Source organism: Ruditapes philippinarum, unplaced genomic scaffold (genome assembly GCF_026571515.1).
Source record: "Ruditapes philippinarum isolate M1 unplaced genomic scaffold, ASM2657151v2 ctg419_1_1_1_1, whole genome shotgun sequence".
Classification (NCBI taxonomy): domain Eukaryota; kingdom Metazoa; phylum Mollusca; class Bivalvia; order Venerida; family Veneridae; genus Ruditapes; species Ruditapes philippinarum.
The window spans coordinates 88,917-116,863 of NW_026865421.1; the positions used below are offsets into that span (position 1 = coordinate 88,917).

Consider the following 27,947-nt stretch of genomic DNA (forward strand, 5'->3'; position numbering starts at 1 on the left):
CAGTCAATACAGAAATATTTATTAATATTATCTAATAAAATAAACATTGAAAATCAGGAAAATTAAAACTCAGAAATCATCACAAATAGAATGCCTTTTAGTTACATCTTACAAGTATATTTACACAAACTGAAAAATCACTAATAAGTTATGCAGGTATTAATCCTTTCTCCTAAGTCTTTCCTTATTTTATAGCAGGTACGTGCTGCTTTTACTTTGACGACTTTCAATTGAAAAAATATCCAGAAAGTATTAATATTCAGCTACCTCTAGCACAAGATCATGTACAACTAAAAAGATGTTTTTTTTGTTTCAATTTATTTTTGTAAAGTTTAAGGTCATAACATTGAACACTGTAAATGTAATATTGCATCTTTCAAATACAAAAATATCTCAAATACCATTTTATGTACTCATTCAGCCATGGGTAGTTACCTTATTTACATTGCTCAGTAACATCCTAGCATGGGATAAATGCAATCTCCTTTGACAGACTCAAATCTACTTCAGTAAGGGATGAAATGAAATAAAGTTGGCAATCTCAAACCACCTGGATTACACATTATTTACATATGGACAGAGGACAGCAAACTGAGCAACAAATGACTAGTATCTGAAGAAACAACTTACATTTCTACTGTTGTAAGTAAAGGATCAGGATCTGCCCTGTCTTGTAGTTGTATAACTTGTTCTCTACCTAGACGTATTATGTCACACAAACTCTGTGCAGCATTACAATGGATCTAAAAACAAAAACAGTAAAATTTCAGTTATATTCTTGTATTTCAATTCACAAGATTCATACAATTAAGGAAAATGCAACTTTTTATTCCTACAATCTTGTCTTTTAGTTTTCCAAATTTTTACCCCAAATTGATTAACTAGTATTTAATGGATTTTCCCTGTTTCTATCTAATAATATATCCGAATTTCAAAACAAAAAATACTAAATTACACAAGCATGGGAGACTCGTCTCATCATAACATATATTTAAACTGCTGACTGTCTTAATAGTTAATTTCTCGTTAAACATAATTACATTTCCAGACATGCAATAGTGAAATCATATTTCAAATTCCATGTTCAATTAAGATATACATGTCATAGGAAAAAAATAACAGTAACATATATTTGCAGACATACAGGTTTGCCTGCAGTAACTGCTTACCATAAAAACATTTATTGTAACATAAGCCATGCATTACTATTTAAATTGTCAGCCATATATATGCATTAACCTATATTGTAAATGAGACATTTAATTAAGTTCTACTTTGGATGACCTTTAAAATAAATATACAGAACATTGCTAATCAATAATTTAGAGAACAAATGTCTTACATCTTCATCATAATCTTTATGAATACAGTTGACTAGTTTCTGCACAATTTGCTGTTCATTCAACCACTGAAATTCAGGCAAACATAACAATGTTATAAACAAAACATCCACATTAAACACAATGATTTCATGCAATCTCCGAGAGTTAAAATTAGAACTAGAATAAAACATTACTCAAAATATTTATAAATACTTCATCTCTGCCAATTAGAACAAATAAATTAACATTTCTCAAATGAGCCATCCATTTCCATTTTCAATTAAGAATTCATTTAATTTAGCTGCTCTTTTTCAATAATAGGTACAGAAAGGTTGGGTGAAACAATTTCTGTATTATCGAGAAATTCGTATTGGCATTTAAAACTAAACTTAAACCTGCTAGATTTCTTAATACATGAATAGTACTGGACTTTTGAGAATCATCAACTGTATATAAAAGGTTTTATTATATTTAAGGAGATTCTGATATCAAAGTACACAAATAGCAAATGACATAGTGGATAGCCAGACTGTGCAAAATTACTAATTGGCTCGAGTGTTGATTTGCATCATAAGCTTGGTATTATTACACGTTACCTCAGTTTAAAGTAACCAATTAAAAAATACTAGTAGGCACTTCTTTAGCACTCCCGAGTTGTTTTTAAAGCATTTTATTTAACATATAGGCAAAAGTAGCCATTGTTAATCTATTATTTAGAGAACAAATTTCTTACATCTTCATCATAATCTTTATGAATACAGTTGACTAGTTTCTGCACAATTTGCCACGCTCATTTAATAATTTAGGGAAAATAATGCAGCATTTTTGCAGGTGAACAAAAATTTATTCATATATGTTATTAATACTTGTATTTGAATTCATTATACCTCTATCATGGCACGTCTGATTTCTGGTGATTCTATACATGTGAGCAATCGTAGAAGTAAATCCATAATGGCCGAGGTCCCTATATGTTTTAAAAGTGTACCAACAAAATCTTCCCGTGATTGTAGAAATTCTAATATCTGAAACAATCAAACAGAAAAAACAAAATCAATGCCTGGTTATCAATTTTCTAGTGTTAACAGACAATTTTATATATTTCCTTTGACTACACATTTTGTATGCAACATAATATAATATTAAAACCGTTATATTTAATATTATGGATTTTGTTTACCTCTCTTTTTTCCTCTTTCATTGTTTTTATGAATTTGGTATTCTAAGTAATGTTACGATGTTAACATAGTCTATTATCAAACAATCTCCTGCATCATTTGGTAAACTTTCATGTTAAGGCTCTTATTAACATTATCGGATACAAAATATTTGCCAATGTGACATAAAATTAAATAATGAACACTACAATAGTGATTACTAACATATCACAACTAAACACAAGCATTCATATGTTGTCTATGTAGACAGTATCATAGTGTAAATAGCATTTTCTGCTTAAATCTTGCAACATTAATAAATATCTTTAATCAATCATGCATCATTTATAGGGTAAATTTCAAAATATGTTTCAACTTAACATCTAACTGTGCAGACCATGTTTAGACAAGCTCAGGTGTGCCAGCTTATCTTGGTTTGCACAGGTTGAGGGTTAAAGCTACAAGAAATAGTGATATTCCTGTTTTGTTCAAACATACCAACAAACTTACCATTTCACTTTTCCTTGTTATAAGAAGACCCATAACTTTACTGAAGAAACTGGCAAGTAATGGATTAAGCGTACTGTCTGTATCTAGGAAAGCGTAGAGTTTTTTCACAAGTTCCTCACTGCCAGCCAGTGCGTCATTTATCTGGGACACATCAGAGGTTAGTAACTCGCAAGCTGTGTTTGGATACCTACATGATCATAATTGAGAAATGTGTCTTCAAAAAAGATAAAAGCAAAGCTAAAAGTAACTTTTGCATCAAAGAACTCAGTATAATATAAAAAAAAATATTGGCTTATGTAGCACCAACAGAATAGAGGTTATATGATCTTTCCATCTTTAGTGGTGGTCTGGTAGAGGAAGACCTCAGGTGCCCTCCATGCATTATTCTGGCACATGCAAAGCATCTGAGTAGTACTTACAAGTGTCTGGAGGTATTTTTACTTACAGCAGCAAGGGGGTAAGTGGTTTAAAAATCAAAAACTGTACTTTGAATCTAAGCAATCAAAATAAATGATCACTTTTACTTTAAGCAGGTGTTATGAAATCTTACTTTGTGATAAAAATTAAATATTACATAGTACATTTTACAACTGCGTTTTTACTAACTACATTAAACACTTTATCATCAAATGATTGTCAGAATATATATAGCTTTTTATCACAGCTCTTCTCCCATTTTTCCATGAAATGTTAAACAATGATACACTCATTTCATGATCTATTATCAGTTAGGAAAGATAATTCACAATGTGACGAGTGTTTATCTTTGTGAACCCAATTCTTTTACATGAATGTATTATTATCAATTGTTGATAGATATCAATTTGAATGCATATATTATACATTCATGGTCACCATCTGAAAAGTAAAGGATAAACAAAGACTCAGCAGGGCATGGCAAAATTTGAATTTTGACTCAGTTTTCTTTCTTCATCTGAAGCATTTCTTAATTTGTCCGTACGATATGTATACAGTAAATTCTTGTAAATTTCCACTTGTCCATACAGGCTGTGGGACAACCTGGGCAATATTATACAGACAATTAATTTTACCGCCCTTGAAGAGACAAAGTGTGAAATATGATCAAATTAGAATAATAACTCACTTGTATCTGATTTTTTCTTCCACATCATCTGCGGGCTCCTCTGTTATTAGCCTCACCAGCTCTTCCATATTTTCTGGCAGCACCAAGCTACAATGAAACAAGAAACATGGCAATGCCATGAAACCAGGTTTTCAATTATCACCATTGTAGATAAATATGTTGTATTTGAAATACAAATACAAGCAACAAACAATGTAACTATGTGCAATGTAAAACATGAATAATGTAGGAGGAATTGCGCACAGAAGAAGTGTTCACTATATATATTCTGTATAAGGAAAAAAAACAAAGAGCCATTATTAGGTAAAAAATTATCCAATCACAAAACCCCGAGGTAAAAAATTATCCAATCACAAAACCCCGACAACATGTGCTAGGGCACTTGATGACAAAGCTTCTGTGAAAGTTTGAACAAAATCCGTTGAGAAATGTAGGAAGAGTTCAGCACAGAAGAATTTGTTCAATTCTGTATAAGGAAAAAAAACAAAGGGCCATAATAAGGTCAAATATTATCCAATCACAAAACCCTGACAATATGCGCCAGGGCACTTGATGACAAAGCTTCTGTGAAAGTTTGGTCAAAATCTGTTGAGAAATGTAGGAGAAGTTGCGCACTGTAGAAATTGTTCACTATATATTCTATATAAGGAAAAAAAACAAAGGGCCATAATTAGGTCAAATATTATCTAATCGCAAAACCCCGACAATATGCGCCAGGGCACTTGATGACAAAGCTTCTGTGAAAGTTTGGTCAAAATCCGTTGAGAAACATAGGAGGAGTTGCGCACAGAAGAAATTGTTCACTATATATTCTATATAAGGAAAAAAAACAAAGGGCCATAATTAGGTCAAATATATACCAATTGCAAAACCCTGACAATATGCGCCAGGGCACTTGATGACAAAGCTTCTGTGAAAGTTTGGTCAAAATCCGTTGAGAAATGTAGGAGGAGTTGCACACAGAAGAAATTGTTCACTATATATTCTATATAATGAAAAAAAACAAAGGGCCATAATTAGGTCAAATATATACCAATTGCAAAACCTTGACAATATGCGTCAGGGCACTTGATGACAAAGCTTCTGAGAAAGTTTGGTCAAAATCTGTTGAGAAATGTAGGTGTTGCGCACAGAAGAAATTGTTCACTATATATTCTATATAAGGAAAAAAAACAAAGGGCCATAATTAGGTCAAATATTATCTAATCGCAAAACCCCGACAATATGCGCCAGGGCACTTGATGACAAAGCTTCTGTGAAAGTTTGGTCAAAATCCGTTGAGAAATGTAGGAGGAGTTGCGCACAGAAGAAATTGTTTACGCCCGCCCGCCCGTCCGTCCGCCGACATACCTCAATCTAATAACCAGTTTTTTCCTTCGGAAAACCTGGTTAAAAATTTACAGTTGAGTTGATTTTGGTCTGTAATTAAAACTAGGGCCAATTTCTTATCTTCCTAGTTTCCTGTTTTCATGGGTAGAATCATCAACATTAAAGGTTAGGTTGAATTCTCACATGAATAAACTGAACATCCAAAGATGGATTAAGAGGCAAGTCATTTGAAACAAGGTCTTTTAACACTTACATACATCATTACAGGTAGGAAAGAATAGGTACCCTTCTCATACATTTGGTGAAAATAATGCAATTTTTTTTATATAAATTAGATTTTAGGGGAAAACTGATCATTTTAAAGAATTTTCCTGAGGGGAAGACATCACAGGATGGTGATGATCCCTGCTACAGAAATTAAAGATGCCCTGTATTACCTTATCAAAATTATCATTTAATGAATATAAATCAGGGTGTCTGTTTGATCCTTGAAATGACTCTTTGACCCTTCAAATTTCCAAAAGGCCTGATTTGACACTTAGGATTCTAATGGAGTGTCAAATTTTGTTAAAATCATGGGGATTTGAATTTAGTCAAAAATGACCCTCAGGATTTCATGGCTAGTGAACACCCTGTAAATCATAAGATTTTCATTAAAGGTATAGATATTATCACTACTTGAAAACAGATGCAATTAATGAAAGACTCCATACACATCTTAATCTGTAAAATATAAAAATCTAAGTCAGTTCTCCAATTAAATCCTTCATTAACCTAACCATTTTGTTCTTACATATGAAAGGGTTTTCATTGTTTAGTCTACTTTGCTTTTAATTTCCACTAATTGTAAACCTTGAAATACTTCCACATAGAATCATTTGTAATGTCTCTCTGATAATACAAATGTATCTCTAAGTGCAATTTAAACAATTGAGTCGGAAAATATACCTAGACCTACGCAAATGGATCATAACCAAATGAATGAGAAACTTGTTTTCAATCATAATCATACCATAAAAATATTGAATGTGACACATTGTCACCTTATTTTGCAATTACAGTTAACTTCAATGGTACTAAAAGGAGTTAAACTATACTGTACCAAGGTGACAACATGAAGATTTCAGAAGAAGGATTAAAATCCTCCCAAAATTTATAAAATTGGGGAGAAACCCTAAATAAATCTTACAAATTGATGAGTTTTCTGTTTTGTGCCTTGCATTCCTGCAGGATATCATCTTCATCCATTAATTCATGGAGAGTCACTTCCTGAAATACAATATAAAGAGAATATAGGCATTCCTCCAATTATTTATATAATAGTTATCTGGTTCCACTGCTAACCTGACACTACTTCAAATTGATATTCTCAAATATGGTTCAATGTATCAGTGTTTCCTTCCAAGCACAGGGAATTACAGATAGCAACAAAAAAACTACTTTCAATTATGAACATAATTTACATCACTTTTTCAATCCTAGTGGTTGGGTACTACTAAGTAGTAATAGCAAACCACTTTCCTGTCTTAAATTTCTGAAACATCTCTATATTGGCTGTGATGTAGTGTCCATTAAAGGGAAGTTTAACATTATTTATGCCCCTCAATTTTTAGAAGTTTCCCTCAAAATTTCATAGTGAGCTATGTATGCCTAAAATGTATTGTTCCAGGAGCAACACTGACGTATCAGGTGATTTTTCTCACTTAATTGGGAAGAGACCATGGCCGCTTGATTTTGGGGAAAATAATCGCTAAAATAGTTAATTTGGGAAGTAAAAAAGCAGGTTTAAGTTTAGATTTTTGGGAAAACTGCATGATTTTATTTTAAAGAAAATTTCAATTGGTAAGGGGCCTTTTATCGGAGTCTGTTATATAAGCAGGTAAATCACTGTGTACTGACTCAAAATTATACAGATAATACTGGTAAACCATATTTTAAACACACTGGTAATTGTTATGATCATAATACATTAAAATCATTCAATATTACATATCAGCCGTGTCATGACAAAACCAACATAGTGGGTTTGCAACCAGCATGGATCCAGACCAGCCTGCACTCCATGCTGCTTGCTATCAGTTTCTCTACTTGTAATATGGATTGTAAGCGAACAGCATGGATCCTGATCAGACTGCTCGGATGCGCAGGCTGGTCTGGATCCATGCTGGTCGCAAACGCACTATTTTGGTTTTGTCATGGCATGGCTCATATATGGTTCAGTACACATGATAATTTTCCGAATTTTACATGAGGAACTTTCTCAGTTATCAATAATAACGTAACTTGTAATGGCTAGTATAAGTAACAATGTGCCAGGCTGCTGGCTAATATAAGTAACAATGTGCCAGGCTGCAAACTTGGATGTTGAAGGCCAAGCAGTCACTATTTTGGCAAGTTTATGTTATTCCTCTTTATAATTATGCTAAAAATTATCAAAAATGTTTTTGCAGCACATTTAGGAAATAAATCGGTGTAAACTGCCAAATGTAATTAGCCATTACTTTTTATTATGTGCCGTGTTAGCAGTGGAACCATATGTATAATATTTATGTCAAAGCACAGACTAATGATGAAATAATAACACTATACACAATGTAATTTGTAAACATTGTTACAAAAATGAAAACATAGATAAACAGTGGCCAAGTTATTCAGCATTATGTAAACATTCGAAGTTTTGTTGAGCATAGATGTATATGATGTACATCATATGCACCCTGTTGTCTTTTACAACACTCCTGATGACAACTGACATTGTGCTTTATGTGTACATGTATAATAGAATATTCTGTGATATCATTCATCGCACTCACGCTATCTAGATCAATAACAAGAATTAAGCAACAATCAATACAATTAGCTATTATATTCTATTGTTATAGCTGTAAAACTTGTCAAATCCCACCAGTTTTTGGATCAGATTGTTTATGCAATATTTCTGAATGACCATTCAGGTATGATTTTTAGTAATATATTTTTAAGATCAGGATTAAAGACACAACTTGTTACGGTCATTTAGTAAGAAGCTTTCTATCCTAACAGGTTGCCGCAAGATCTCAGGTGCTCCTTTTTGCATAAACAAATGTCAACTGTGTGAGCTACTGGGTAAAACTGGTACAAACATTTATTTGTGAGTTAGTTTCAATCACTGGTAATCAAGCAATCATTAGACATTAATGTTGGAAGAAAACAGCTTTATGTTCATCTTTGTAACTGTGTTTCATCCATGTTGATTTCTAGGTAAGGATAGATACCAGCCAGTTGAAAAAAATGTGAAAATAATTTAAAATTCATTTAAATTACATGACTTAACTTTCAATAATATTTTACCAAAATAAAGTAAACATTTTTCTATCAATGCTGAAAGCAGTTAACAATGACATGGCTGGCTGGCTGGATGGGTCAAACAAGACGAATGGATGGTCAAGAAATTAACCCCAAATCTTTTGTAATTAATCAGGAATGATTATCTTTAAACAATTAATTTCAGACTTACTTCCTTGTCCAATAACGTGTCAATGTGGGAAGTTGTCAGTAAGTTGAACTTCCAAAACATCTTGAATAGTTTACTTCACTGAAATAAAGGACAGAGAAAAATCTGAAATAAAGGACAGAGAAAAATGAAAAGTTGCTAAGCTACAAGATTTTCTATCCAAACATTCAGCAAACATCTTTTGAAATCTAAAATGATATACATTCACATGAAAATCAAGTTGTAATAGTTGTGTTTCTAGTTTCCTCACAAAAGTAGCCTAGGCGCTTTAAATGTCACTTCTAATTAGGTATTAAATTGATTTTAGTAAGTCTATTTACTTAATATTAAAGAGCACGATTTGGACAATACATTTCTTTTACAAATACAAAGGTCCCTGTATCTTTAAATAAAGTATTGGAATAAAAGTTATTCTTTAAATACTGAATTTATCATATTTAAAAAAAAAAAAAAACTACAAGTCTCAATAATCTACATTTTATGAGTCTTTATGCCTAAAACAATGATTTTTTTGAAACAACAAAATCAACACAATTTTATTTGTTTAAACATTTACATACTGCCTAAATACTACCAAGTATGTCAGGATTTTTTGTCTATAATTTTTAATTAACCCTTTCCTAATCCTATTATGTATTTATAAAACTCGTCCAACTTCAATCTGGGCAAAACCAATCATTTTTTCAAAATGATCATCAGCCAGTGCCAACAGATTTTGGTCTACCTTGGTTGCCTGAGTAGAATTTGTAACTTGCACCTTACAGGTTATGAGATAAACAAAACCATTTTAGTCCAATATTAATAATTTAGCCAGTATTGTCAATACAAAACTGGTTATAAATTTCATCAGAGAAATTATGGTTTATTAACTTATTAATCCATTCTTAGAAATCAAATGAGTAAAAACATTCAAAAAAATTTAGTAAGTATTTATGGAACTTGAATAGTAAATTATATTTATTAAAACATTCCAAATGCCAAAATATTAAGACTTTTCTTCTATTTAGAAGCAGAAATCAAATCCATTGCTGGTAGTCATAATTTGAAACACTAGCTCTATTCTTATCACAATGTTACAGCTTATATCATATTTGCTAAAATATTTTAAGATACTCCTTTTTTGCAATACAAATTTTGTACATGTATGAAACATGATATTAGATATATTTTCAAACAAGATTATATCACATTGATATACATTACACCCAACAATATACAACCCTCATCACATGTTTTAATTTGTGTTGTTTTTTTATATAAATATACACTAAACAACATATAATCAAATTACATATGATGTACAGCATTGTTTGACCTTACAAAAGTGTCATTAATCTATGGGTTCCTTTACAATCCAAATTTGCAATATTTTATTTTTAAAAAATCAGAGAAAAACACAAGGATCTGACTTCCCCTAGAATTTTGTGAACAACCTAGAATATAAGCAATGGTCACAAATGTGCAGCAGTTGGATAAATTTCAATGCAAAAAGAAACTTATTCAACTCATCCACTTGTATAAGAAGCAGAATCTGCAGCAGGACAATAGGAAAATGTAGTCTGACAGGTGTGTTAGACAGAATATATCATAGTATATTTCACAAACAAGGCCGTCGTCGATGGTCCGGCCAGTCCGGCCTTGGCCAGACCAATATTTTGACCGAAAATGAGTAAAAATAAACAAAACCAAAAAAATACACGCATCACTGATTAGCAATTTGACACTTAACTGGCCCCTTATGCAATGCGTGGTAATATACAAACATGACGCGAAGAAACAACTGGACACAATTAATTGACCAGGAATATGTAGGGGTCCTAGTCCTAAGAAGTAAAGTTCGAGTACTTTTTCGGTGTAATGCTCGCACACGACATCCTAGCATTGACAGACAACCTCAGCAAATCTCAACAAGTTTCATTGTAAGCATCCGAGGGCCAGAGGCTAGCAAAGCGGACTCTAGGTAGTTTGATAGACATGAGATCAGACTATAGTTTTGGTTCTTTATGAATTAAACTTCAAAGTGAGAGTGATCTTGTCGATGTTAACGATGGAAGAGAAAGGCGCCCACATGATTCGAGATGGGGCACGGTGTTGGCTACCACCCCGTTACAGTGCAGGACGTGTTCCGGCCTAGATACTTTGAAGCAATCTTGCCTGCGCCAGAGTTAAAGAGAGATTTGACCAACCGGGATATCACGTACTTCAAAACGTACACTAGAGAACTTGGTTTTGTTTGAGATTTCTATGGTAACGATATTGACAGAGACATCTAAGATGTGCAGATTCAGCTGCTACGTTCACATTTTGACAAATCAGAAATTAGTACTGTTACTTTACCTGACATTTTGAAATTTGTGTAAGAACAGTCAGCACTGTTCTCTGAGGCTGTTGTGTTGTTAAAGATTTTGTTAGTAATGCCTGCTACTAATGCTAGCAGTGAAAGGACATTCTCTGCGTTCAGAAGAATTAAGACATACCTGAGATCGACAATGTCTCAAGTACGCTTGAATGGTGTTACATATTCATAAGTACAGGACAGATTAACTCAATTTACGTGTAATTGCCGATGAGTTCATTACTACCAACCAGAGAACGACGGCGATGTGTTTTTGGAAAATTTACATAAAATGAGACTCTATGTTGTGTAAGATTATTGTTAACAAAATACAAGTTACTGCTAAACAAAAAGTGGTTATTGTTGACTCGTAATTATTCTCCATCATGTCATCGATTGTTATTTAAGCTTATACCATTGTGTGATTTATGCTAAACAATAATCCACGTACTGTAATATTTCTTTTATTTGTTTATTTATAATCATCCGATAAAAATTGACATCAGTTAAAAAACATCAGTTATTGTTTATTTTTCATTTGCCAAATATCAATTACATTGTATTCATCTTTTATGTACGTACACCTGTCCGTCCGTCATGCGAACCTTAAATTTCACCCTTAAAACTCACGACGCACTTAAATCTTTGACATATTACAGGGTTGTCATTAAGAGGTGGCAGGAGGCCAAAATGCCTGTCTCAAATGCATTATGGGCCGCCTCAAAATTAAGAAAACACTCTTTGTTATTCATGATAAAGACAGAAATGACCGCCTCAAGTTCAAAACAAACCTTCTGCAAAAAATGTTAATGACAACCCTGTCATATTACTATAACATGTACTAGCGGCAGGCTGTAAACTGTGTCAAATATACGGGAAAACGCCCCTGAGAGCATCCTAGAATAAAATTTTTTTCGGGGGAGCATGCCCCCGTACCCCCCTAGATTCTACCTAAAACCAATCAAATTGGCCGCACCAATCACAAAATCGTGACGACGGGCCTGACAAACCAAAACCAAGCCAACATTTTTATATTATTTATTTAAATTGATGGCTTGCAGTGTTTTTTTTTCACCAAAATATTCGGCGAAATTCTCCCCATTCCCCACTCAAAATAGTATGTTTTTTTCCCCCTCAAAGCTGAAATTTCCCCCTATAATATGGCTGTCCAACTGTCGAAAAATGCTTTATTTTATGCCTGTAAGACTTACTGTTAGGTAAGGGGAGCTACTCCTGGTATCCCAACAAGTTTATCATGTGACACATCAATATTTTAGATCCGTATAAAAATCCCCCTCCTATTGCATTTTCCCCCTCCAATGGGCACCGACCCCCTTCCCCCAAAAGTGAAAAAAAACACTGGCTTGTTTTAACTTCAATAGTATTTTCAACAGGAAAAGGCATCACAGACTCACTGCAATTTCAGCAGACAACTTTCATTTGTCCATGAAATTATCTGTTTTATTGTTAATATGGCATAATGGGCTTAAATTCAGAAATATTTTCAGTACAAGGTAGATTTTCATATCACTGAGAGAAACTTACCGTAAATGAATAAATTTCTTATTATTAGATCCAACACAAAATGAAACACTTTAGTTTCAGAAACAGATGATAAGTGACACTCCATGTACTGTTCACTAGAATAGGCAAAGGCTTGATACCCGCGTTGATTACTAGTACTACTGGTACTATGCAAGATATATAGCATCTAGCTATATTATATTATTCCACTAACTTAAACATATATAGCACTGCAATACAATTATATTTATAGTAACTTATTGTAAAGTGTCTTTGGGATGATAGTGTCTTACATATCGTGAGGGTGAAGGGTTTCCTTACCATACTATTTGACTTTTAATTATCAGGCTGGTGAAAATGCCCGATCGGGCTTAAACATAAAATATCATATTTCTAAAAGATAATTAATATGTTTCTTTTCTCACTAATTTTGTTTATTAAGCATTTATATATGATACAAATCAAAATAAAAATATTTGTGTTATCTTTTATTTTCTTAGAATTATTTCCCTTTTTTCCCATTTTCTGGAAACAAAATATTTGAAGTTCATAAAAATTATGTTGTAATGAAAAATTCTTAATAGAAATGTGTCCAACAGCTTCGTTTTGCTCTAGATTATTGCACCAGGATCTTTATTCTATATAATTTATTTATAATTCTGCTTCTGGCATTTATATTTTGACAATGCTTTGACACTGAACATTATATTTTGAAGTTTTCTCTTAAAACTGAATGAAATGTATGCTGACAGGTGTTGGCGCAATGAATTAGCGCATAAAGAAGTTATTTAACCTATTTTGATTTACACTTTGCCTATGTAACATATTTTTTAAGGACTTCAAAAATTATGTGTTATGAAAACATGAAAAAGGGGAAATAATTCTCACAAAGGTGACAGTAACCAAATATTTTTCTTCCTGTTTATGTCAAATATTATTCTCAATAAACAAACAAAGTTTAAAAGAAATATATTTATTACTTTTCTAGAAATATGATTTTTTTTTACATAAGCCCGATCGGGCATTTTCACCAGCCTGATTATACCAAATAAAAGTTCAATCAAACTCGATTTTATTCCAATTTTAATCACTCTTTTTGAATTGTTGCAATACTAATCATTAAATCTGAGAAGCTCTCTCATTCAGGCTAATAACTCTGTTGTTAAAAAATTTTCAGTGCTCTATCTCATCTTTAAACTGGAACAGTGCATGTATAGATAATAGTACACATAGTGTGGCATAGATTTTCTTAAGAAAACAAATATTTTGTTTAACTGTCAAGGTGAATGAAGGTCTGTGCATTGAAGTTTCACATGGTTTAAAGACCAGACTTGCTGTATGAGGTGTGAATCCTTACCTGTCATTTTCCACAACCTGAAAAGGGTGGGAGGGGAAGGTGACTAAAACTGGAGATAAGAACATGTTTACTTTTAAACAATAATACTTAGTACCTTATTTATCTAATTAACTTTGAATGTCACTCGCAAATGTTGTTCTTCTGGAAGGTTTTACTTCGCACACATAACCTTGGTAAACATACCGAGTGATGACAAGATCGCAAAAAAAATAATTTTAACTGATTAACATGTCAAAGCCATGACACAAAAATCATGACATTTTGCTTGCTATTTATAAAGTAATTGATGAACATGTATGTTTTACATTGGTGTTTCTATAACACACGTAATAAAAATAAGGAAACAACGCAAAAACCACAGAAACGGGCGGGAATGAGTAAAATTTTGTCCAAAATGGCGTATTCCAAAGTGAACGTCCCAGAATCCTAAGCAAAGTCTCGAGAAATCTCGAGCGTCCTAAAATAGATTTTCACGCCGATAATTTTTTATTTTCGAAAATAATAATTTAGTGAAAGGTTGTCAAGATTTAAAATTCATTTCAGCTGAATATATGATACTATATTTAACAAAATGTGAATATTTTCATCAGCAATAAATGATAAATACAGTTTATGTTAAGAAATTTCGTTTCCTTGTGCGTCAATGAAATATTTGCATATCAAAGCGTCATCACGCATGCGCATTCATTGATCATCAGAAGTCGTGTTGACCAAAGAGGAAACAGACGTCTGTTCAGAAAATTTTACATCTTTACTGAAGTAACTGAGTAAAAGACGAAATACAGTGCGGAATCTGGTAATCATTAATTGTTTGCTTATTTAGAAGTATTACTTTCAGCTGTTACTCTATTTATTTCAAGATATTTTAATTTTATTTCGTTGACCTACTTCTTCTCATAAAGAATTCCAGTTTGTAGGTCGATGGCCTATAGGCCTACTCCGTCGAAAGACTTGTATCTATGGATCAGATTACCGTTTCATAATAGGAAGATGTTTTAACAAAAAAAATTATGTATTTATTTATATTGATTTCACAAAATGTACAATTTAAAAACAATACCTAGTCAAGTATGTGCATGAAATCAAATGATCGCGGTTTATTTCTTTGTGAGTGTTCTCTGCCTAGTGACAGTACATGTACCCTCGAGCTATGTAAGAAATGACAGGATGATAACCAACTGTCAAATCTATCAATTTACCAGTCGGTTTAGTTTCATTTGGTATTTAGAAGAATTTTACTAACAAGTAGGAATAAAAAACAGACAAAGGTAGTTATGTTTTACATTTTCTAGGAAATCAGAAAAAAATCTCAAATTCCTGCCTACTGTTGTGAAATTATAAAGGCTGCCAAATGGTTAAAGCCAATGACATCAAACAACTTTCCCTCACCACTGTTGGGTCAGATTTTTGCCAAGAGTGATTTTGAAATTTGTTGCTTTTTTACTTGGATGCCAACTACAAGTTGATGGTGTATTCTTTAATATCTCAGTTAAAATCTACATAAAAACTACATAATCAAACTTTAAAATTGTGCAGTTTTCCTTTAAAATTTAGTTAACTTCAAGTTTCTTCTTCATCTTAAAAATGCTGATTCTTCAAAATACGCTCCCTAAAAAGCTCAGTGACCACACTATCATTACTGTGTGTAAGAAAGTGAAAGATAGGGAAACATTCAACCAATATGCAGGAGAGTATCCCCAAAACTTAAGGGAAGGGATTCTTAAAAAAAGCCCTGTGATACATTCCTCACAATCCTATATTATACACTTTGGGGAGCTGTGGCCTAGACGGTCCAGGGATCATGGGTTTGATGTTAGATTTATATGTTAGGGAATAAACCTGTTACTGCACTAAAGTGACAAAATGTTGTCATCGCCAATGTCAAACATTTCCTTATTTTCACTTAAACGTTATTAAACAAAACCAAGCTAAAATTTATATAAGAAAACAAGAGAAATAAAAAACAAAACTTTTTGGGTTTTTTTTAGGATAGGAGAAAATGGGTGTCACAAAAAATATTGTGACAATTGATTTTGTTTCCTGATTTTTATTTCTCACATGTATATTTATGGCCTTCCTCATGCAAATACAGTAAGCGTGAAAAGTTGTTATTTAAGAATACCCCACCACAGCCTGAAAGTCTTGCATTTATGTGCCATTGGCTCTTCATGTATGTATGGATTTTTAACTCCTACTCAGTGTCAACGTAACACTTTAGTTAAATTTTATTTGAACTTCCTGTATAGCATAATATTTCATCAGTCACCAGGGTCCACAATGCACTTAATGCAGAAATGCCCCAATTTGGCCCAAAACAGGGAGAGTCAAGACCACTGAAATTTAAGATATTTAGTTGAACTTATATCTCCTGCTACTCAGTAGCTTTAACATGTGACATATAGGAAACAAGCTGGTCTGTCACCCCTCCATACATCAGGCTATCATCAGAAGAAATCGTTCTTGTATATTTTCAATAAGTATTTCAAATATTGATAAAAACAATTGAAATGTATCGTTTGGATATTATTATCAAATATTGTTTGAAAGAGAAATGTTCATAAAATTTTAAGTGATTGTGTATGAACATTTATATAATGAATAATAATATGTATTTTGTTCAAGAATACTTTATTATCTGCTATATAAATATTTGTAATATTGGATTTTCTGACAACATCCATATACAATTCCTTTGTTGTTATGTTTGATACTATTATACTATCAACAGAATTATTTATTTGTTGATACTATTATACTATCAACATAATTATTTATTGTATGAATAACTGACACACCAGTATTAACTTTAAATTTTTATCTCAAGTCAATTCAGGCATATATATATATATTCATTATTCCTGATTAACATAATTATAGGCTTTAATATGAAAAAAGTAACATTATGTTAATGCTGGGTGCATATAAACTTCAACAGAAGTTGTCTCCCTCTACATAGCCAATATAATTTTCCGATATATCATGATGTCACACAGTGCTTGGATCAGTTATGCATGAACTGCTTTCTACTTCACTTGTAGTGTTATTCATTACCAAGTAGAGTGGGCGTCCAGTCTGATTCATAGTGTGTAAGTGTTAACTTGTGTTGAAGCAGTGATAACTAGATACAGAAATATAGTTCTGAATAGAAAGTATGTGAAAAATGTAAAAAAAATTATTAGTGGTTTTATTAGCTGGTATAGTTGGTATAATTTTTTTTGCAGGTAGTTTAATAAACTTGAAAGGAGAAAATATAAACACAGGGAAAATGTTCAGTTTCCATAAACCGAAGATATACAGGAGTAACAATGGATGTTGTATATGTCGTGCTAAATCTTCTAGTTCACGATTTACAGACAGTTCCAAATACGAGGACGAGTTTCAGAAATGTTTTCGGATACAAGAAAGGCGTTGTGGGGAAATATGTAACGCCTGTGTCCTGTTAGTGAAACGATGGAAAAAGTTACCAGATGGAACTAACAGACATTGGAATCATGTAAGTGAAAATTAATTTTAAAATTGATATAATGGTTCTGAAAAAAAGAGAGTTTAAGTGCTGTTACTTTTCTTATATGTCATTCTGACTGGATAAACTGTAAGTTATCATTATGGATTTAATCTCGAGTACATTAGTATGGATATAAGAGATTAGTCTGGTATTTGATTGGAATGTTTACATATATACCGGCCCACTCATATTTCAATGATATCGTAACCTGTCACAGTGAGGACACCCAATCTTAGTTTTAATTTTTGGTTTTTCGAAAATGTTAAACCTGTATAAAAATTTCAAAGATGATGAGAGCTTGACTAAAATTGTGAGTGTTAAAAGTAAACATTCTGTTTGTCAAGTGAGAATATAGTAACCTATAGCCCTATACCTTGAGATAAATTATTTAGTACAGTGTTGAAGTAAATGAAATGAGCGGTCAAGTTATAACTGGTCATTGACATTGAATCTCTGGGCCCAAACTGATTGCTTCACCTCAAATTGACCGCTTTTTTTTTCTTTCTTTCTCTGTGTCCTTAAGTTGGCAGATGGTCAACATTTGTATGATTTTAGTTGAGTCTTCGGGACTTTTGATAACAATGTTTTATTATAATATTTAATTTATAGATATATGTAGAACACAGAAATGATAATTGTTATTTTGAATCTATTAAAAGAAAGTTGAAAACAAACAAAGCAAAAAGGAGTTTTTACCGATCTTATTTTAGAAACTTTCAATTAGAATTATCATTGGCTCATAGACGCCTCATGAAATCAGAGCTCAGATAACCATAAAAAGTTATCTTGCCACTAGAACATATTTCAGAATGCCTGTCGATAGATGATTATCATGTGGTTCATGAAAACACTGCCTCCATAATGAAAACCTGGTATTTGTTTTCAGAACATAATCATCTTCCAGCTCTTGTATAACCCACTGCCCTAGATATTTCTGCTACAGAGAAAACTTGTGTGTAGGGAAATAGCAATTTTACATTACAATTTTTCTATAAGAATTCTTGTTAATGGAGAAAAGTTAAGGTTCAGATTTCAAACCTGTTGCCAGATGTTAACTGTTATGCAGATAAGTACATTTATTCCAGAAAGCCCTTAAACCTGCTGTTATATCCATAAATTATTAATTTTAACTGGTAAATAATTAATAACAAGCTAACCTAAATGTTGATCCTATAAAGCTTGGCAGGCCCTTCATCTGGTCAGCTAAAAGAAAAATTAATAGGCAGTAAGGTTCTATCTGCTTTTAAATCACAGAAATGTTTACACTCTTAATGCTTTAGTCATGATGAAAATTGAAAGTGATAGCTTTATTGAAGGCATGTTGGCACCTACTGTTTATATAGATAAAATAGCAGTATAATGCCCTCTAGGTCAAGCAGGGGATGTATATATCCAGACAGCTTGTGTCCTGTAGCTGCACAGATGTGGCCTAGCATTCATTAGGTGTGAAAAATAGCAGGCCTTATCACACCTATTACTGATAATTGAGTGATTAGTTGATTGATAAAAGGGAAGCGGCACACTTCTGTTGGCATCTTTTATATATGTACATATGGCATAGATAAACATGTCAGGTCCAAGTGCACTGATAATGATAACCTCCTCTCAAACAGACCATTCTATGTATAAATAATGTTAAGTTAATAGACTTAACATGTTTTGGTCAGCAGAAATCCCAAATGAATTTTATAAATTAAATTTATGATAAATGTTCCATATAAAAGTCATTTTTGTCATAATAAATTTAAATAGTATTACAGTTATTACACAAAAAAAAACAAATAAACTTGAAAGTATAAATTCTGAGTCACATTTAACTTCCTGGCATTTTTTTTGAAAATGATTAAATTATCACAAGATTTAAATGAAAGATAAATTGATATCATTACGTTTCATGGAAAAAAGAAAAACCCATGATTGTCTGTGTTCAGGTTATTTGGTGCTGATAAAGCTGATTTAAATATTTATATATCTATAATAAACAGCTGATTTCATTTCGTACTAGATTTTACTATATTTTGAACTGTGACTTGACATTAAATTACTTCCTAGCTAGTTTCAGTGTTTTAAATATAGATAACGTATATACATAGTGGTTGCCAAAACAAAAACACTGACAATATTGAGTCAGTATGTCACACCTATAAAACTATATTTGTTTGACCGATTATTTTGGTCTAAATTCTACTTCAGTAAAATATGGGTTTATGAAATAGAATAAACCATTTATTGTTCTCCTCTCTCTTGACATTTTTTGGTTAAATGTTAATTTCATGACAAGGTGTATCATTTATAACAGGAAAGACTGTCATGATAAGTCATGGCAAATACAGTAATTGTTGGTTGATTTATCTTTTTTCCTTGACAATTTAACCTAAATTATAGATGTCAACGTTTAAGGTGTTCTGATTTTGAAAGATGACTCTTTTATATATACATGAACATGAAAGTACATACATGTAATTATGATCTTTTTAAGATTGGGAGGTGTTTATTAGCTTTAAATCTTTCAGGGTTTAGTTTGATATTTTAACCCACCCACAATGTCTAGGAATTGATAGATCTTCATGATGGCGTTATACAGAATTGTTCTGTAAAGTAAACCTAGCTATAAAGCGTAAAAAAAATCTCAGTGATTTAGCTAACAGTTGCAACTAGCTGTTTGATTTATAATGAGATCAATAAATTTTTTTCTGTGAATATATTACAAATCTCAATTTAATGCCTGAAATGTTTTTTTTACAGAATTCCTGAATGGTTGCTAATAGTTACAGAATGCACTCCTTTCATCATATTAAATTCATGCCCTTCTGGTTTGAATTCCTCATCTTGAAAGTGGTTTATACCTGGTGAATGTATGCTTGTATTTATGTAGCCAAAGCACTCATCAAAATACTGATCAACTGTAGAAATGGTGATTTGTGCATTTATCTGAATTGATCTGAGCATTTCTACCTAATTACTACAGACAGCACAAGCATGTCTGATACGTGACCGGTATAAGAGGTCTTTGAACTTCTGAACTAAAACCACTGGTCATCTGTGGTCATTTTGAGAGGTGCCCCATAGGGGGAGCAGCATTCGGTATTTGAATAGCATGAGATTAGATGTAGTAGATAGCAAAATTTTGCTGGTTATTATCAAACTTGTGAAATATGCGAAATAAGTGCTATGTTTTTGTATTGGTGTTATATCTATGGACATTGCACAATGGATAGATTTATGAGCTATATAATGAAGCTTGTTAGTTATTTTAACAGTGCTGTTTGATAAAAGGGCAGATTTTCAGCTGTTGACATTAATGTAGTCCTTATTATTAGTCAATTTTCACCCCAGTCCTGTCTGTCCTTTTGGGCAGGTATATTTTTAGCATAGGAGGTGGTCAGTTTAATGGTCAATAAATGTGTATTGACCTCTGTTTTTCACTGACATTTGTTATTGTTTGGTCAATAAGTCCAAATTTTATCTGTCTTCACCAGCTGACCCCTATTGCCTAAGTACTCTTTCAGAGGAGAAATTAATTTCTTTGTTTAAAAGCTGATTTATGATGTGATATCAGACTTTGAAAGCAGACTTAGTAAACAAAATGTTTACTTTCCAATAAAAATCATATTCACTACTAGAAATATTGGCACATTTAAAACAAAGAAAGCAGTGGGAATGGAGCCAAGATAACATTGATGCCATGTTGTAAGATAAACCTCTAAAGAAAGCTGTGTTATAGTTGACCAATTTAACCTTAAATTATTCCAAACAATTGTTACTTCATTTGTATCTTAGTTTAGAATATGTTTGACTTGGATCCTTTGCTTTTAATTATCATTGGTAATCATTTACAATAATATTTGATACAAGTTTGTCACTGAGAAACTTGAATTAAACAACAAAATTGAGTTTTACAATCCATATTGACTGTAACATAACAGTAACAACCCATATGAAACAATACAATGATTTTCTTGTTGCCAGTATGGTGAAACCAGGATGTTTAAATAGAGATACTTGAGAAACTTGGCAAGGAAATACTTCTGATTTGTAAAATGGGTAAACTAGCTAGCCTATTTCAAGGCTTATAGTGTCAGCCATAGGTCAGGAAAGTTATTGTCAGTTCTTGTGCATTCTTGAAAAGTTCATATTGATAATAAACTGGACTAGGAAATAATTTCATAAACTACCCCTGTATTTTTGTTCCCTTTCCGGTTATGAAACTGGTAAAAATGATACAACAATGTAATTATTAACCTTTTTCACAATTTGGTTAAAAATCATACCTGAATGGTCATTCAGTTTATTTACACTCCTTGCATACTAAACAAAAGTCATATGGTTATCGAATCAAATTTCAAGAGCATTTTCTCTTCGTTTTGATTTCCTATCTACATGATTTTTAAAATTTATTTATGAGCTTTTGCTAATTATAACGTCTAATAATTTGTCTGGGTTTATTGTGTCCCTGGTATGGAAACGAATTTTTGCATGAGATTATTCTTCACCTTCAGACAGCAGAATATTGTTAAGTTGTTGACATTAGATGCAGTTGAAACTGGCTTTATAAAGTGGATATATAAAAAATGACAAAGGATGAGACCCTTTGTTGTAAATTTATCCAGTTTTGATTTATATTGGTCATTATAACTCTACAAGGTCAAGGATAATCAATTACTGTGTAAACACTATCCTTATTATACAAACACTTTGTTGACTGATTCCGCAGATGATGACTGGTACTTAACTGTATGACCAGCTGATGACTGGTTCCCAATAAAGGAAGAAAGAAAAAAAAGTGCCATAACTATATATTGATTTCGTCTGATGACATTGCTATTATAAATGTGTATTGATTTACAAATATACTATAATTTTGTTATTAGTAATTTTGTACATTGATTAGTTTCTCTGTAGAGTAAATTTGTCTTTGTGTGGTTAGATCCTCATCATCATACATGTCTTTGTTTAGTGATCCGGGATACGGACAAAAGCCCCCCCGGACGAAAGCCCCCCCATCTAAAAATGACAAGGTGGACAAAAGCCCCCCCATGAAATTTTCACATAGGACAAAAGCCCCCCCCATAAAAAAGTAAAGGTAGGACAAAAGCCCCCCCCCCCCCATTGTCAATCAAATTTACATATAGTGTATTAAAGTTGTATTTTTTATGTGTTTAAAAGATATGTATGGACATCACATGTAGGTGACATAGTGCTTAGGATATTAATTTGATCCCTTTACAAAAGTGATTAAACATTACTACTCTTCTGACCCTTGTTGTGTATTTGAAAAGCTATGAATTCGGTATCGCAGGCATGCATTATTTAATTTTTTATCATAAACTTTGTTATCACTTCAACATATACATTATAAATAAACATTAAAACAAATTATTTTCATTTTTATTTAAAAGTTTGTGTGAAATTTGATGAATTTGAGCACCTGCGCGTGTGAAAAAAGATGGGGGGGGGCTTTTGTCCTACCTGTATTTTTGATGGGGGGGCTTTTGTCCTATGTGAAAATTTCATGGGGGGGCTTTTGTCCACCATGTCATTTTTGGATGGGGGGCTTTCGTCGGGGGGGCTTTTGTCCTACACTCTAGTGATCCTATCTCAGATTGATAGACTATGAACAAATGCTAGAATTTCAAAGGGCTTTCTTTGACCACCTGTTGTAATTGCTGCAAAATTTGGAGACAGAGTTACCTGTTTAAGTATTTAGTTTTACAAGAGAAAGACAATGTTAATATAGACTTCACATTCCTAATTCTTGTTGATGTGCAGCCGCAATAGACAATATTAATGTCTTGTGTTCATTTGTTCCGGAAATATGCATTCATAAAATGTGATTTAATTCACTCTGAAAGTACAAGCAACTGTCTGCACAAAACATATAGCCATACTGATATTCAACCAGACTTTATGATGCAGAAATTGGGATGCATGAAGAAAGAAAATCTATTGTATAATTGCTTTATGGGTTTACACTGAGTGTGATGCCTTAGAATAGTAAATTTGATTTTTGGATAGTTAAAATATCTTACCCAATTCAGCTACTGTGCATGTTCAATTTGAATATGTAAAATTTGAATATTTTACTCTGGCTAATTTAAGTCTACAGAATTGTTTAATTCAATATTAAAGCAGGTATTTTATTGTATTTTAGGTGGTGGACGCAAGAGCCGGTCCAGGTACAAAGTCAACACACAAGATCAAGAAACAACTGAGTCCCACTATGCAGAAGTATAAATCCCCACTGAAAGCCAAACAACGCTCATCAACACCATCTCAACAACAACAACAACAACTTCACCAGCAGACCTTCTCCTCCATTCCAAGTCCACTTCCAGAGGAATTATCAGGTAATATTTGACACTAATCTGAAAATGGCCAATTATTTGATTAGAGAGATCTGTATTTTAAAAAGAAGCAAATTCAGTGTATTGGAAATTGCCCAGATCATATATATGATCTGATGGTTTAACTTCTACGTACATTTGATTTATTTTTAGTCTTCAACACCCATATATAGAAAACCTGACATCATACATATAAAGACATCATACATACAAAAGTGCTCATCAACATGTTTTATGACATAGTTATACCAGTGTTTGGTCTACAATTTTGACAGGGAGATCATTATTGCCCTAGGGTAATACTGTATTTATGGAGTGTCAGTCATGAATTCAAGTCATGCACAGAAACCAACACATTTGATTGAAAAATGTGTCAAATAATATGAAAAGCTTGACTATAAATGTTAAGAAGTTTATGCAATTTTTTTTTATCCAAAGTTTCTTGCATTGATATATGCAGGAAGTAAAAATACATTTACTAGCATAAACTTAAAACGAAACTAACGGCCCTTCCTTGATAATGGGAGTTTTAAAAGATAACCTTTTAGAGACGGGTACAAATTGTGTAAATTTGTGGATGATAGGTGAGAGACAGAAATACAAAATGTCAATATAGTTTTCTTCTCCCTTGGCAATTCTTTTTCTCCATAAAAGGAGTTCATGAATTTTAGTTGTAAAAGCAAAAACAAACTACATTGTCTAGAATAATACAAGTAATAAAATTAACACTGAAAAAAACACATTTAACCAAGGTTCCCTTGAGATTTTATTATGCAAATAAGAAGCTAAGCTGGTTTTATTTCAATGAATGACTTTATTACATTTGCCTTGGATTACACCTGATGTCTGTTCATGAAAGGTTTTTATTAGTCACCAATGGATCATACAGTGTTTTAACAGATTTTAGACTCGCCCAGCTGTGTCAAGGCTTGCCATCAATTAAGCCATAAAAAAAACACATAATTGTTCTTGCTTGATGGTGTTACAAAGTTATGTCTTTAAACACAGTTTCTTGTGTCAGGCATCTGTGTTTCTGCCCCAGCTTTACACCTAATTAACACACTTCCATTTACCATTCATAGCTATTTCTTATTTCAGCCTTGTCCGCATTCCTTGTTAGAGTTCACTGAACTTATGAGATGAGTTTTTTATAATCAATACATGTCCATTAATATGCCTGAGAAGATTATGAAGGGAAAGGGGGAAGCTGGAGAGTGAAGGGTTGTTAATATAATGAGGTTTTGAGTTCCTTGTCTGTCTTAATACATCCTGTATTGTACCAGGGGAAATAGATGGGTCTCATATACTGAGAAAATGACAGATTTCCAGGCAATATGATATGGAAATAGCTCCATTATTACACTTTGGCATGTTTTAAAGCTGAATTTGAATCATACATATTTCAATACAGGGGTTAAAGGTTTGAATGAGGCATATGTACCACTAATCTTGATAAATGATTGCAGTCTGAACCCTGTTTTTGTAGGCAGTGTTTTTGGTTTTTGCTTGAAAAGGAATGTGTGCCAACTTTGATATCCAATGAGGTTTAATGTTTGTTATTAATGATCATTCTGCAAAGTTAAATAGTAAATTCCAAATTTGAACCAAAGTACATAGAAACTTACACAAAAGAGTTATTGACCGGTTTAAATGTATGAATAGCAATAGCACTCTTACAATGATCTCATGAATAAACTAATTTATTAACGCTTCATTTCCTGGAGTTTTATAGTAATAGTAGCCAGGGTAAATGTCCGCAGTGTAACAAGGTTAATCACCAGCACTGTCTTGCTTCATCGGATGCAGGGGGTGAATGACTCCACATCCAAAATGCCTTTTACCTGACTCCATTGTGCACTGAACTTGAAATCTGATGGTGTAAGTTATATTTTGCATGTTGTAGTAAATGTAGCTGATGAGTTTTACAGATTGGTGTTTTGACCTGTATGAAAAAGGTGAACTCCTGAACAAATGGATAGCTTCACTTATGACCACTATAGAATTAGCAAGGAAAAAGTTATGATACAAAGTCATGGCAATTAAGAAAAAAAAACTGCATGTGTTTACATTTGAATTTAAAAGACAACCTTGAGTCATTTAATTAAACCGCAAAATTTCCTTTGTAAAATAGTATAGTAACAATACTGATTAGTATAAAGAGATCAACGTGGATATATAGGATTAAAGTTGATTAACATAATACCTCTTTATAATTTGTTTAATCAGCTATTTCAACAAAACATACCTGTAACGTGATACATCATTTAACATAATGAAACATTGGGTTTTGTGTGTAACAGAAGTGTAGTGAAAAAAGCCATTAAGATATATGTATATTTATTGTTTCAAAGGAACTTCTTCTTCTGATCTTCTAGTAGAAAATAAGTTGGAAGGTCGTTGGTTTTATCAAAGTTTCCTCAATCCATATATAATCAAAGAAACAACTTAAGCTTTCCTTACCAATAAAAAGCTACAAAATTATGATACAACAATATGATAATTATATCTGTCTGACTGAAAACATACTAGATTGATGATTTTTGTTAAAAAGGAAACTCGGTTATATACATGTAATGCTAATTTTCATAGAACACAAAGTAATTAGGCAAAGTTTTCCTTGTTAATTTTCTTTATTTTGTGTTCCTTTTTCCTAGCTTAACTATATCTCCTCTGTTCTAGTGAAAGTGTTTCCTTGTATGATGGTATCACTCTAGTGTGATGAATATGGTATTAATAATTTAATCACCAGCATTGACAATATGCAATTAATGAGTTCATATACATCGCAAAGTTCAGGGTAGCTCCATTGGGAATTGCTGGGAAAGTGCTATCATGCTGTCATTAGATTTTGACCTCAAGAGCTCTGTGGCAGACAGAGACCAAGCTGGTTAATGCTAGTAGATTTTTAGCTCAAGTCCGTATAAAAGAAAATGTCAAAATATTTTAATTGCTGCTATGTGGTTGTCATAGTGCAAAAAAATATAATGTAGCCCATTAGTCCAACATTTAAAAAGTTGTCAACATGAAACTTGGAATACTTGCCTATCATCAGGAGGTGCAGTTGTTAGATAGAGGCAAAGTCCTTATATTCGGCATGTATTTATGGAAATTAAAATGGCAGTCTTATCACAATAACATGTTTTTGCTTGCATGCCTGTACTTGCCATTTCCGCATTCTTGAGTCAAGCTTTGAGTGTGAATCAGAAGATACAAATTGACACAATTTTAAGTGGACTATTGTTAATACAACTGTAATAATACAGCGGAAATAGGCAATTTATATTATGGGATGCAGTATGATTCAACTAGATATCATTTTTTGTACAAGTCCATAATTCAGTAGCCATCTGAACAATGATGTACAATTAATGTGTCCCTGGTCTTGTTTTTCTTCTTATCTCTGTTCAAAATTGACTGGTGTGACCATGCAGCTTGATTTTAGAGAACATAATTGTTTAAAGACCATACTAGCAAGTTCAAGTTGTTTGGATGAGAAAATCAACAATTTTTAGAGCTTAATGCAAGATTATACAATGTTAACTTAAAATATAAGTTATAAATTATCTTATTTACAATCATCAGGTTATCGTCATGGGACCAAGTCATATCCCAAGGTTACCAGCCCCAGGACCCTCTATACTTTTCTGAAGGGGCTGAAGTACATTCGGGTAGTATAGAGGGTCCTGGGGGTAGGGCTTGGTCCCACGCCGATAACCTCATGTGTATATAACAGGCTATGGCTTCATCCAAATTAAGTAAGAAAAACCACCATCTTTTACAGCTGAATAATTTGATGTTACTATATGTAAGGAAATAGTTGTTCATTGTTTTTCTGAGGTATAAAATATTTATAATACCAAGTGTATATATAGTTCATTCAGTGTCTGTGAGAGTGTGATGAAAGTGGGTTATGTAATACAGTGTGTCTAGACACTATGATTTATTCTATTGTTAACATATACCCAT

General features: G+C 32.5%; 2 protein-coding genes across 7 annotated transcripts in view; one reads left to right on the forward strand and one right to left on the reverse strand.

Moving 5' to 3' along the window:
• The window catches only part of LOC132728944 (serine/threonine-protein phosphatase 6 regulatory subunit 3-like), a 41,661-nt gene extending 27,092 nt beyond the window's left edge, over positions 1–14,569 (reverse strand). For 3 of the 4 annotated variants that reach the window (XM_060714669.1, XM_060714670.1, XM_060714668.1), the window contains exons 1-8: positions 14,227–14,568; positions 8,920–8,997; positions 6,613–6,692; positions 4,095–4,181; positions 2,990–3,176; positions 2,210–2,347; positions 1,343–1,408; positions 631–743 (exon numbers count right to left, since the gene is read on the reverse strand). In XM_060714669.1, coding sequence (XP_060570652.1) covers positions 631–743; positions 1,343–1,408; positions 2,210–2,347; positions 2,990–3,176; positions 4,095–4,181; positions 6,613–6,692; positions 8,920–8,979 — 731 coding nt within the window. In that variant the 5' untranslated portion in view covers positions 8,980–8,997; positions 14,227–14,568. Of the gene's footprint in view, positions 1–630; positions 744–1,342; positions 1,409–2,209; positions 2,348–2,989; positions 3,177–4,094; positions 4,182–6,612; positions 6,693–8,919; positions 8,998–14,226 lie in introns of all 4 variants that reach the window. The other variant, XM_060714671.1, reaches the window with a different exon arrangement.
• Positions 14,570–14,774: 205 nt separating this feature from the next.
• The window catches only part of LOC132728946 (SIN3-HDAC complex-associated factor-like), a 41,244-nt gene continuing 28,071 nt past the window's right edge, over positions 14,775–27,947 (forward strand). Inside the window, exons 1-3 of one of the 3 annotated variants that reach the window (XM_060714673.1) lie at positions 14,775–14,928; positions 17,354–17,625; positions 23,789–23,984. In XM_060714673.1, the coding sequence (XP_060570656.1) occupies positions 17,398–17,625; positions 23,789–23,984 (424 nt within the window). In that variant the 5' untranslated portion in view covers positions 14,775–14,928; positions 17,354–17,397. The other 2 variants (XM_060714675.1, XM_060714674.1) reach the window with 2 other exon arrangements.